This window comes from Hemiscyllium ocellatum, chromosome 5, assembly GCF_020745735.1.
Source record: "Hemiscyllium ocellatum isolate sHemOce1 chromosome 5, sHemOce1.pat.X.cur, whole genome shotgun sequence".
In the NCBI taxonomy this organism is placed as follows: Eukaryota; Metazoa; Chordata; class Chondrichthyes; order Orectolobiformes; family Hemiscylliidae; genus Hemiscyllium; species Hemiscyllium ocellatum.
Window position 1 is genome coordinate 128,910,263 of NC_083405.1, and position 13,795 is coordinate 128,924,057.

A 13,795-nucleotide genomic window follows, 5' to 3' on the forward strand; every position below is an offset into this window, starting at 1 on the left:
GTTACAGCATTAGGGTGGAGGTGTGGCTAGGTTAGAGGGTCAGTGGAGACCTGAAGAGCCAAATGGCCTCTATCTGCATTGCAGAGATTCAATGATTCTATGAACAAGAAAGAAAGGAGTATTTGTGGAGCTCTTTTTAAAAAAACTGGTTCAGGTAAAATGGGTCAACTGACATCCTGCACTACTGCTTGATTTGATGACAAATCCTCGGAGTTCTACCGCTGGGAAGGCAGCATTGAGGGAAGGAAACCCATGAAGGCAAGATTTCTGCTCACTGGAGAGTTGTATTGAATAAGGAAAGATCAAGGCTTGTCCATGGGTGGGGGGGGCAGATATAGACTGTTGGCGTATTGGTTTCAGTCAATGAATGAACATTTGTACAAGGTAGAGCAAAATTTCTGGTGAGCTTAGAGCTGTAACCATTGCCATTCAGGGAGGATACAGAGAAAAATGCTGCAAATACTGCACAAATAATGCACGGATAGAGCTATTCACATGACCGTCCAAAGCTAATCCTCGACATTCCAATGCTTTACATACAACTGGGGGAAGGTAACTGTGCTCTCTGCAGTTATAAGGCAGCCTTCCAATACAATCCTATAGCATTTTTCAAATGAAAATTTGGAGCAAAAATTAATTTTCTGAAAGAAGCACATTTCCGATTCCAGCTTTGCCTCATATGTTCATAAATCAGGACTAGATTTGACATCTCAATTTTTGCCATGATTATATTTCTGCTTTCTTCCTTTCCTCAGGGGAGCATCTGGTTAACAAAGTCATTGGAATAAAAATGTGATTCAGGACTGAAGCAGCAGTACCTTCAGCTCACAACAGAAATTAAAACAGCCTGGTTTTGAACTGCTGCAGGTTTATTGGAACGGTAGGCAAAGTCAGTTCATAAGCCCTTCCCTTGCCTACCGGTTACTTCTGCGTTCACCTGACGTTCAGTTGCAGGTTTGTGAAGGTATCAGGAGTTGACAGTTCCAGATTCAGTGATGATACTGGGGGATGGGACATGCAGGAGGAAGGAATCATATGTTAAACACCAGGATTCACATTCTGAACAATGGAATATTAAAGATAACTACCATTCTCTAAAACAGAAGGAATACAAGTGGTTAAATAATTGCACACTCGAGTGTTAAAGTTAATACAAACATTCAACAAAAGCTAAATATGCTTTGATATATTCACTGGTGCGGGGAGACGACGTGGGAAGAGAGAGCGAGAGGTGGGCTTCAACAAATTACCCTCAGGGTATAAAAAAATACAGCTTTCAATTCAAGTATCAACCCAAGTGTCAACAGAAATTTATAAAGTATTTAACACAACAGCATCATAAGAAGTAATGCAAGGATCATTCGCAGAATTTTTTATACTAAAAAATTATGTTCCACAGATAATGCTACGTTCACCAAAATTATAAATATTTACTGAACATAGAGGAAGTGAGAGTCTTACCTGGAGCCCTGTTTATTTCCACATCAAAGTAGCATTGCGGGCGGTTCTTCACCCCCATCACGGTATACACTCTGTGTACACCTAGGTCAGAACAAAGAGCAGGTTGGCAAGATTGTAGTATTGATATCCAATCTGAAACTCAAAGCTGCTTTGCTATAAAATGAGGCCTTCAAGTGAAGCCCTACAAGCATCTATTCTCTTTCCCATTGCTCCCCATCCTCACCACCCCCACCTTTTTGCTGAACCAATTCTGATGCAAGCAAAGGCAACACATCCCCTTCTCTTTATGCTCATGCCTGGCAGCATATGAATGAACTGCTCAAAAGGAGGTGGGGATGGGGAATGAACATACAACTCTGCGAGAGCTTGAGAGATTTAAATTTACATATGCAAACTCATCTGTTTCAAATAGCGCCCCTACCAGCCTATTAAACAAACACTTCAAGACAATGCTCTGTAATTAAAGCAGACTAGTAAAGAACTGGCAAAAAAAAACTGAAGGAAAAAAAACCTCAGAAATACAGCACAATTTTTATTATAATTATAAAACCTACATAAAAAGTGAAATCAGGTTTAAAAATATTTCATAAAATCTGCAGAATAGTTAGAAATAGGAAGCAGTTTATTTCAAACATATTGAAACAGACTACAGTAAACAATGCTCTGCTCCCTTTGGGTATTACTCACGTTTTCATAAATTCATTCCTATGAAATAAGCAGCCACTAAAAGCTTCCAAGGAGATTTACAAGTTTTTTCACTGAGCTGCACCAAATTGCAAAGCTGACAAATTATTTTTGTACTGGTACCTGGGACTACAAGAGAACCAGCCCCCGTGCACCATAACTTGCTTTTGCACTGAGTGTGGAAAGATCTCGTGTCTTATGTGTTGCAAACTTATACAGTAGATTTCCAAAAATGGGGTTAGAATTTTACTACATGAAGCGCATTGGAAGAACTGTCCCTGAGTAGGAACCATTGGCCTGCAGCATTACTGAAAAGAAAGCCATGCATGTTTTCTGTTTCTGCCCTGCACCCTCTTAGGGGTATGTTCTTTGTACAATACCGTTGTGCCATGTGTAATGTGCCAATGATAAGACACAATTGAGATGAAAATACCAACTGTGTTGCTATAGCAAAGGCAACACTATGAAAACCACATCATCAACTTAGACAAGTCCACAGTGAAGTACAGTCTTAAAAATATGTTAAGACAACTGAACCCGATCCAGTGCTTACGTATCATGCCCATCCATACTGTATGGATATGTAATTGGACAACTGCAAAGGACAGAGAAAATAACCAGATATGTTTGCTTACTGTAGCACCGCATTTCTAAGTAGCCAACAGAAATCTTCCCTGAGATGCCCTTGACACCACTGCAACCTGGCTACAATTATACAGAGCTGAAAATGTGCAGCAGGTCAGGCAGCATCCAAAGAGCAGGAGAATCGACGTTTCAGGCAGGAGCACTTCTTCAGGAATGATTCCTGAAGAAGGGCTCATGCCTGAAATGTCAATTCTCCTGCTCTTTGGATGCTGCCTGACCTGCTGCGCTTTTCCAGTAACACATTTTCAGCTCTGATCTCCAGCATCTGCAGTCCTCACTTTCTCCACTACAATTATATAGCACCTCTAGTGGAAGTACTGCGATAAAAGGATTCATCCAATATAATAAGAATATTTTTGCAATGTAATCCTTTTAAAAGCATCTACATTGAGGAAACTGGGTAGAAAGAAAATAAAAGCTACACAACCAGAATTTGAGAAATATAGTAAACAGTTAAGTGCACTATTTGGTATAGACCTTCTGAGCTTTGAGTTTTGCATTCCAAAGAATCAGGCCTGTACACTGTACAATGTAGGCTGATTAACAATGACCTGAACAAAACATGTGAAATAGGACCTGAGCCAAGCATAGGTTTCTCTCAAGATGGGACTAATTTTATGTCCAAGCTTGAAAGAATGTACAGACCAAACAAGGCAACATCTTCTTGTCACACACTTAACTGTTTCCAACCCTTACCAAACAACCAACACCATAAAGTTCTTTAGAATAACGGGAGCAAAGTTCATGAGGGTGGCTCGATTAAACCTGATTTGTATTCGAGTTCACAACGCACAAATGAAAAGATTTGATACAGCACATGCTGAGGAACAGAGACATTTGAGGAGGCAGTGACGTAGAGGAAATGCCACTGGTCTAGTAATCAGAGCCCTGACTAATGTTGAGACCATCCCTTCTAATCCCTTCATGGTAATTGGTGAAACTGGAATACAAGATACATCATAGGAACCCATCTGGTTCATTAGAGAAATAAATCTGCCTCCTTACCTGATCTGGACTACTTGTGACTCTTAGTCGTACAGTCATAAAGATGTACAGTACAAAAACAGACCCATCAGTCCACCTCATCCATGCTGACCAGATATCCCAGGAGAAAAAGTGAGGACTGCATATGCTGGAGGTCAGGGTCGAGAGCGTAGTGCTGGAAAAGCACAGCAGGTCAGGGAGTGTCTGAGGAGCAGGAGGATCGACGCTTCGGGCATAAGCCCTTTATCAGGAATGAGGTTTGTGGGTTGGAGCTGAGAGATAAATGGGAGGAGGTGGGGTGTGGGGAAAGGTAGCTGAGAAAGCGATAGGTTGGTGAAGGAGATGGGGGAGTGATGGACAGGTCTGGAGGCTTGGGACTGGGATAATGTGGGGGGGGGTGGGGGTGTAAACTGAGGAAGCTGTTGAAATCCACATCTATTCCGTGTGGTTGCAGAGTCCCAAGGCGGACTATGAGGCATTCCTCCTCCAGGCGTCAGGTGGTAACGGTTTGGTGATGGAGGACACCCTGGACCTGCATATCCTTGACAGAGTGGGAAGGGGGGGGGCCGCTGTTGAAGTGTTCAGCCATAGGGCGGTGGGGTTGGTGAGTGTGGGTGTTCCAGAGATGTTCCCTGAAACGAACCGCAAGAAGGCATCCTGTCTCGCCGATGTAGAGGACACACCAGGTGCAACGGATGCAGGAGATGACATTGGCAGAGGTACAGGTAAATTTCTGACTGATGAGGAAGGATCCCTTGGGACTTTGGGCAGAGGTGAGGAGATTGCTGTGGGCACAGGTTTTACACTTCCCGCAGTGGTAGGGAAAAGTTCCAGAAGTGGGGTGTGGGCTGGTGGGGGCGTATGGACCTGATGAGGGTGTCGCGGAGGGAATGGTCTTTTTGGAACGCTGATAGGGGGTGGGGAAGGAAATATATTTCTGGTGGTGGGGTCCGTTTGGAGGTGGTGGAAGTGGCGGAGGATGATGTGCTGTATGCAGCGGTTGATGGGGTGGAAGGTGAGGACAGGGTTGGGCAGGGGAGAGGGATTCAGTCCTTGTTGAATTGGGAGGGGGGGGTTCAATGGTGGTGGTGCATGAAGTGGAGGAAGTACACTGGAGGGCATTGTCAATCACGCAGGAAGGGAAGTTGTGATCATGGAAGAAGGCAACCATCTGGGACTTTGAGGTGGAATTGGTCATTCTGGGAACAGACGCAGCAGAGGCAGAGGAATAGGGAATAAGCAATAGCATGTTTACAGGAGGTAGGGTGGAGGAGGTGTCGTCTAGGTAGCCGTGGGAGTGAGTGGGCTTATAGTATATGAGTGGTTGGTCGCTAGATACTGTGATGGAGAGGTCCAGGAAAGGGAGGGAGGTTTCTGAGATGGTCCAGGTGAATTTGAGGATGGGGTAGAAGGTGTTGGTAAAGTTGCTGAACTGTTCAACTTCCTTGTGGGACCACAAGGTGGTGCCAATACAGTCATCGATGTAGCAGAGAAACAGGTGGAGGGTGGTGTAACTGTGGAAGAAGGACTGTTCCACATATCCGACAAGCAGACAGGCATAGCTGGGTCCCATGTGGGTGCCCGTGGGAAGTGGGAGGATTGGAAGGAAAAGTTGTTGAGGGTAAGGACCAGTTCAGCCAGGCGGACGAGGGTGTCAGTGGAAGGATACTGGTTGGGACAGCGAGAGAAGAAACAACTGAGGGCGTGGAGACCTTTGTCATGGCGGATCGACGTGTATAGGGAGACGACCAGATATCTTAATCCAATCTAGTCCCATCTACCAGCACCCGGCCCATATCCGTCCAAACCCTTCCTCTTCATATACCCATCCATATGACTTAAATGCTGTAATTGTACCAGCCTCCATGAGTTCCTCTGGCAGTCCATTCCACACATACACCACCCTCTGCGTGAAAAAGTTGCCCCCTAGGTCTCTTTTATATTTTCCCCCTCTCACCATAAACTTATGCCCTTTAGTTCTGGACTCCCCCACCCCAGGCAAAGACCTTGTCTATTTACCCTATCCATGCCCCTCATGATTTTATAAACCTCTATAACGGCCATCCCTCAAATTCCGATGCTCCAGGGAAAACAGACCTTGTCTATTCAACCTCTCCCAGTGACTCAAATCCTCCAACCCTGGCAACGTCCTTGCAAATCCTTTCTGAACCTTTCAAAGTTTCACAACATCCTTATCTGTCCTCTGACATGGCCTAACAAACCAATTAGTTGTATCAAATCACTACAAAAAGTCTAAAACGAGTAATTAAACCAGATGGACCACACAGCATCAAACTAAGCACTTGAAATGACAACAGCAAGCCCATCCAGCCTGGTCAACTCTACAAAGTACTCCTCACTGACATCTGGAGGATTCTGTCAAATTGGGAGAGCTATCCCACAGACGAGTCAAGCAACTGCCTAAAAAGTTGTAGGTTCAAATTCTATTCCTAATACCTCAGCACAAAAGACCAGAAACTCTAAGATTCTTCAATGGGTGCCATTTCTTCTGCTTCCCCATGGGATGTTCAGCAGATACTAAATGGTACTGACAGCACGGTGGCACAGTGGTTGGTACAGTGGTTACCACTGCTGCCTCACAGCACCAGAGACCCAGGTTCACTTCCTGCCTCAGGCATCTGTGTGGAGTCTGCACATTCTCCCCGTGTCTGTGTGGGTTTCCTCACAGTCCAAAAGTGTGCTGGTTAGGTGAATTGGCCATGCTAAATTGCCTGTACTGTTTGGTGAAGGGGTAAATGTAGGGGAATGGGTCTGGGTGGGTTGCTCTTCGGAGGGTCGGTGTGGACTTGTTGGGCCAAAGGGCCTGTTTCCATACTGTAAGTAATCTAATCATTACAGAAAAAAGAAATCCTCATCATGCCAATCATTTTATGGACACATCACAAAAGCAACAGATCGTTTTAGAGCACTGAGTGGCAAAAACATCTAAATTATTCATAATTTAGGGGATTTAATGTGTCTACTTTTATCAAACATATAGACATGCAAAGAGAAAGCAACTACAGAAAGAATTAACAAGCTGGTGTGACCCCAGACATCTGCTATTGCAATCAAGCAGCAATTTATAACTTTGTCTCATACATTTGAACAAATATTTAGCAGGGACAGGGGACTAAACAAAGAAAAGCAGATTACTAAATACCATTTCTTATGCATGACACTTCTCAGAAAAGCACTGCTCAAAGTCCCATACAGGGAGTAAAAACACACAGAACCCTTGATTTCCAATGTTCATTGTAAAAAACTGGTGAGTAAATAAACTGGCGAGTTTGCTTCCATCTTCTAACTTGTGACACAAATTGCCCTCACATGTTCAACAGCAGTTTTCACTTTCTAAAAAAAACCTTTTTACAGAAACTTTTGTTCATTTCTTTATAAGAAAAAGAGAGAGAGAGAGAGAGAGAGAGAGAAAGAGAGAGAGAGATGCTCATCAGCAATGGGTAGGTCTTATGGAAAGTAAACTTAAAAGCAAGCTCAAGTAAAATGAAAAGTGAGGATAACACACATTTTTTAAAAATTCCGTTTTCTCGTGGTGGTTGAATTACCTACCCCTCCAAGAGGAGAGAGAATTTATTACAGTTGGACTTCGATTCTGAACATAATTCTTAGACTACAATTCCACCCAAATCTTTATTTGGAACCTCTGCAAACTTAAGAGGTTCATTATGGTTTCTGTCGCCTTTAATGCACAGGTAACAATGATCTGAGAGCATTGCACACAAACTATTTCTACTTTAGTCACAAAATTATTCTTTACAACTCTGGAGAGCACTGACTTAAAGAAAAAACTAGCAGTCAAATGCAGCATAACAGAAAAGAAAACTTACTCAGCTTAAAATAATTTCATCAAACCCTTTAAAATGAATCAATGTAACATGCAGTGTTCCAGTGATTGAGGGCTCAGATGGCACTAACTATTGAACAAAGTGCCATCAACATTATGCCTTCAGGAACATACATATTTGACTCAGGCACCACAGTGGGCTATCAATGCCAATCTTCATCTGCCTCAGTGAGCTCCAACTTCAATCTTTATCTTCTTCCCGGGCTTCACGTACAACTCTGGAGTCAATAAGCATCCACTCCGCACTCGCCAGTGCTGCGACAAAGTGAATGGCTTGAGGGAAAAATCAAGCATTTATAAAGAACTGTTACTGGCAGATGACCAGTCATTTAATGAGCTGAAGATCCTCCCCTTGTGCTTATTTCCAATATGACAACACATTGATAACTTGGACGATAACCAATAAGAAGATATATCTATATCAGAAAGTCTGATGAAGCCTTTGCTTGTTACAGCATTTATATAAGATACAATGCACATGTAGATAAAAACAAGTACTTCGAAACATTTACAAAATGGTTTCACAAACATTGCATTAACCAGTTGGAGCATTAGATTCAATTTTACTGTAAAGTTACTACCACTCAATTTTTGCTTTGCTTGCACTTAAACAAAAGGTTGCCATACTCAAGGAGTATACTGTCAAAGTACAGTTATAAAATTTGAGTTTTGAACTCATGTTGAAGTGCTTCCACATGAATGCAGGCTTAAAACTGCAATTGTGCTGACTCTGCTACTCCTAGTGTTAAAATGTACACCTTGTGCTGCCAACTTTAACCCAGCTGCACAGTAGATACAAAACCAAATCCATACCACACAAATTGGCAGATTATAAACCAAAATGTACATTGAAGATAATAAATGTTATCATAAAGCCAAAAGCAGAAAGCTGTACAACTGCATTATCATCCTGGAAGGGTCCAAGAGAATAAAGATAAACAGATACTGAAGATGGCAGGGGTGGGAAAGGAAGAGTGAAGATCAGAGGCAGAGCAAGAAAGGGAGAGGGCAGTGAATTTGAGAGGATTGAGGTGTCGGGGTGGGGGGGGGCAGTTGAAGACAGGAAGAGGGAGAATGTGAGAGAAATACATATATGTTTTAGTGTTATGAAATGCCTTGACATGTTTTAATATGCTCTTTTAATGTGTAGACCAGAGAAATGGAGATAGAGGAGAGAAGACAATGCTTACTCGAAATATGCAAGAATTATTTAATAACTCAGCTGACAAGTTGAATGACTGAATGTTCTGTGTTACAGTCTTTTCTGTGCAATGTTAGATGTTGTTGCAACTAAGGAGCAGCAAAATTAATTGAACTTCTCAACCTTCTGGATCACAAGGAACTTTTCCCAACATTGTTGTGAAAGCATCACATTCGCTACATCCTGTTGCAGCTCCACCCTAATTTACACCAATCTCATCCCTCGTTTCCTTTAACTTTAAAATCATTTATTGTTAAAATTCCACAGTTTCTGGGCATTACACTTTAGGAAGTTCAAAAATTATACCTAAAAAAAATGTTTTGTGTTCACCCAGTAGTGAGTAACTTGAATATATTTTTCAGGATTGTTCGCGATTATGAACAAGACATGGCCTGCTCTGAAGCAGAAAATAGTACAAACACAATAAAAAGTTAATGCAGCAAACAGACATGAAACAAATTCAATCCATGGTGAGAATGGCTTTGAGGTATGTAGGGAAGAGGTGTTGGAAATTCTGGAAAGGGTGAAAATAGATAAGTCCCCTGGGCCTGATGGCATTTATCCTAGGATTCTCTGGGAAGCAAGGGAAAAGATTGCAGAGCCATTGGCCTTAATTTTCATGTCCTCGTTGTCTACAGGAATAGTGCCAGAAGACTGGAGGATAGCAAATGTGGTTCCCTTGTTCAAGGGGAGTAGGGATAGCCAAAACTATAGGCCGGTGAATCTTACCTCTGTTGTGGGCAAAGTCTTAGAGAGAATTGTAAGGGGTAGGATTTATGAACATCTGGATAGGAATAATGTGATCAAGGATAGTCAGCATGGTTTTATGAAGGGCAGGTCGTGCCTCACAAACCTTATTGAATTCTTGAGAAGGTGACTAAGGAGGTGGACGAGGGTAAAGCGGTAGATGTGGTGTATATGGATTTTAGTAAGGCATTTGATAAGGTTCCCCATGGTAGGCTGCTGCAAAAAGTACAGAGGTATGGCATTGAGGGTGAGTTGGAGGTTTGGATTAGGAATTGGCTGGCTGGAAGAAGAGAGGGTAGTAGTTGACGGTAAAGGTTCATCTTGGAGTGCAGTTACTAGCGGTGTTCCGCAAGGATCTGTTTTGGGACCATTGCTGTTTGTCATTTTTATAAATGACCCGGAGGAGGGGCTAGAAGGTTGGGTTAGCAAGTTTGCAGATGATACGAAAGTCGGTGGAGTTGTTGACAGTGAGGAAGGATGTGGCAGGTTACAGCGGGATATAGATAAGCTGCAGAGCTGGGCAGAAAGGTGGCAAATGGAGTTCAATGTAGGTAAGTGGGAGGTGATTCACTTTGGTAAGAGTAACAAGAAGATGGAGTACTGGGCTAATGGTTGGATACTTGGTAGTGTGGATGAGCAGAGGGATCTTGGTGTCCATGTACACAGATCTCTGAAAGTTGCCACCCAGGTAAATAGTGCTGTGAAGGCGGCATATGGCGTACTGGCTTTTATTGGTAGAGGAATTGAGTTCCGGAGTCCTGAGGTCATGTTGCAGTTGTATAAGACTCTGGTGCGGCCGCATCTGGAATATTGTGTGCAGTTTTGGTCGCCATACTATAGGAAGGATGTGGAGGCACTGGAACGGGTGCAGAGGAGGTTTACCAGGATGTTGCCTGGTATGGTAGGAAGATCGTATGAGGAAAGGCTGAGGCACTTGCGGCTGTTTTCATTGGAGAAAAGAAGGTTTAGGGGCGACTTGATAGAGGTGTACATGATGATTAGGGGTTTAGATAGGGTTGACCATGAGAACCTTTTTCCATGTATGGAATCAGATATTACGAGGGGGCACAGCTTTAAATTAAGGGGTGGTAGGTATAGGACTGATGTTAGGGGTAGATTCTTTACTCAGCGAGTCGTGAGTTCATGGAATGCCCTGCCAGTAATAGTGGTGGACTCTCCCTCGTTATGGGCATTTAAACGGGCATTGGATAGGCATATGGAGGATAGTGGGCTAGTGTAGGTTAGGTGGGCTTGGATCGGTGCAACATCGAGGGCCGAAGGGCCTGTACTGTGCTGTATTTTTCTATGTTGTAATCTAAAATCAGGACTCAATCCCTTCAGAAATAAATAGCAATTATAGCGCCATTCCTTTCATCAGTTTATAAAGTGCAACTTAAAATGACCAGAATAAATTTCCCAATTAAAGCTGGCATCTGTACACTTAGTGACAGAGAGAGAGAGAGAGAGGCAGAGAGAGGCACAGAGAGAGAGAGAGAGGCAGAGAGAGAGAGAGAGAGAGAGGCAGAGAGAGAGAGAGAGAGAGAGGCAGAGAGAGAGAGGCAGAGAGAGAGAGAGAGAGAGAGAGAGAGAGAGGCACAGAGAGAGAGAGAGAGAGAGAGAGAGAGAGAGACACAGACACAGAGAGAGAGAGAGAGAGAGAGAGAGAGACAGACACAGAGAGAGAGGCAGAGAGAGAGAGAGAGAGAGAGAGGCACAGAGAGAGAGAGACACAGAGAGAGAGAGACAGAGAGAGAGAGAGAGAGAGGCACAGAGAGAGAGAGAGAGAGGCACAGAGAGAGAGACACACAGAGAGAGAGGGGACACAGAGAGAGAGAGAGAGAGAGAGAGAGGGGCACAGAGAGAGAGAGAGAGAGGGGCACAGAGAGAGAGAGAGAGAGAGAGAGAGAGAGACAGACAGACAGAGAGAGAGAGAGAGGGGGGCACAGAGAGAGAGAGAGGGGGGGCACAGAGAGAGAGAGGGGGCACAGAGAGAGAGAGAGAGAGAGAGAGAGAGAGAGAGAGAGAGAGAGAGAGAGAGAGAGAGGGCACAGAGAGAGAGAGAGAGAGAGAGAGAGAGAGAGAGAGAGAGAGAGGCACAGAGAGAGAGAGGGGCACAGAGAGAGAGAGAGGGGCACAGAGAGAGAGAGAGAGAGAGAGAGAGAGAGAGAGAGAGAGAGAGAGAGAGAGAGACACACAGTCGGAATGTACCAGCACCGTGGGTCACCAACAGCCAAGGATTTCAGTGGTTCAAGAAAGTAGCAGACCATCCAACATATTGGAGATGGGCATTAAATAATGGCCCAGTCAGTGATGCCTAAATCCCATGAAAGAAAGCAAACTCCAAGGAAAAATAATTCTATAATTCATTGAACCTCATTCAAGTCACTACTTACTCGAGTAAAGCATCTCTTTCCAACTAAAATCACACAATTCCACAATCAAGAATGGAGCAATTCACAATCAGTTTCTTTTGGAGAAATTGTCTCTATAAACACAAAATGGGAATGATATACCTTGTATGTGATATGAGCACAAGGATATCTATGATATCCTCGGGCAAAAACATATGCCAATGGAATCAGAAATGGAAACTAATTTCAAAAGTAAACCAACGTTAGCTGACTACGAAAGCACTCGTAGAAATGTCAGATTACAAAATATTGGCATAAAAGAATGCAAGAACGCAAATTAAAGGAGTAGGCCATTTAAAAAAAAAATTAATTCACACGTGTGGGCTTACTGGCTCGACTGGAGGGCAGTAAGAGTAAAATATATTGTTGTGGGTCTGAAGTCACCTGCAGGCCAGACCAGGTAAGGATGGCAAATTTCCTTGCTTAGACATCAGTAGTGAATCATAGGGGTTTGGCCCTGACAATGGCAGTTAAAATGGTCCTTACTTAATTCCAGACTTACATTGAGTTCAATTTTTTTGAATTTATTCAATTCCGATTTCAATTTATTGAATTTTTTCTGAACTGAATACTGGCACGGTGGAACTTTACCTGGGCATCTGAATTAATTATCTAGTGATGATACTGCTAGGCCACCACCTCCCTTTAGTCTGTCTTTTAAAAAAACACTTTTATGGAATGCAGGTTATATCAAAATTGTGTGGCTGTTTCACCATCTTAGACAGTTGTGAAGAGTCAAACCCAAATGTTATAGGTCAAATGGGTAAAGATGGTAGGTTTCCATCCTGGAAGGCCATTTAATGAACTAGCTGAGTTTTACAACAATCGATGGTAGTTTCATGGTCACGATTACTGAAATGAGCTTTACATCTTAGAATTATTAATTAAATTTAAATTCCACCAACTGCCACGAGAAATCCGAATTCATGTCCTCAGAATGTTAACTCTGTGCCTCTAATAGTCCAGATGTTGATGCCATCGTCAATTCCATTCTTTACCATTCAACTCCCTCCTCATCACACCAACATATCACTAAAAGCTTTCAGTCCTCAAAACGCTATTGGTGTCTGCCTTGAATATCCTCAATGTCTCAGCATTCACGGCTTTCTATGGTAGGAAACTTTAAAAGGTACAACTTTTTGAAAGAACTTTCTATTCCCTCTCAATCCTAAATGGACAATTCCTTATTCTGAGTCTGTGACCCTGGTCTTTGTCTTTCCAGCCTGGGAATATCCATAAAGAATCCATGGTGAAGCTTCCTAAAGATTTTATGTTTAAATCAAATCATTCACCAATTTTTTAAATACCAGATTAGACTAGGCCTATACCCTCAAGACTGCTCCCACAATAACATGTAGACAATTACAAACTTAGATAAATTATTTGCTAAGCTGTGGCCTTAGTAGGTATGGGAGCCATACTGTCATTAACGCAGGCAAGATACTGAAAATGCTGAAGGCTGAACCAACAAGATTTCTGGGACAACTGATGATTTACTGCTATCTTTCAGACATAAAATACAACATTCTTACTTTAGGCAATAGATTTGAAGCAATCTACATTGCATCCAATTTCATGCTTGCAAAGCATATTTTCTCATCTGACAGGAGTAAGTCTACAGTCTCTCTCCCTCTCAGTCAACAGGCATCTAATTGCAATGCAGAACATGAATTGATTTAGGGAAACCAAATGGGATGGAGAAATGGTGAACAAGATCAGATTGCTGTCTTAGTTTTCAGAGTCCATTAGAAAATGCAAAATGCTGTAAACATGTAGGTTAACCAGCATCAGTGAAGA

At 42.8% G+C, this 13,795-nt stretch overlaps 1 protein-coding gene across 3 annotated transcripts in view; it reads right to left on the minus strand.

Moving 5' to 3' along the window:
• Window positions 1–13,795, minus strand: part of nktr (natural killer cell triggering receptor) — a 206,075-nt gene that overhangs the window by 116,274 nt on the left and 76,006 nt on the right. For all 3 annotated transcript variants that reach the window (XM_060825195.1, XM_060825193.1, XM_060825194.1), the window contains exon 2: window positions 1,462–1,542. In XM_060825195.1, the coding sequence (XP_060681178.1) occupies window positions 1,462–1,519 (58 nt within the window). In that variant the 5' untranslated portion in view covers window positions 1,520–1,542. The remainder of the gene's footprint in view (window positions 1–1,461; window positions 1,543–13,795) is intronic.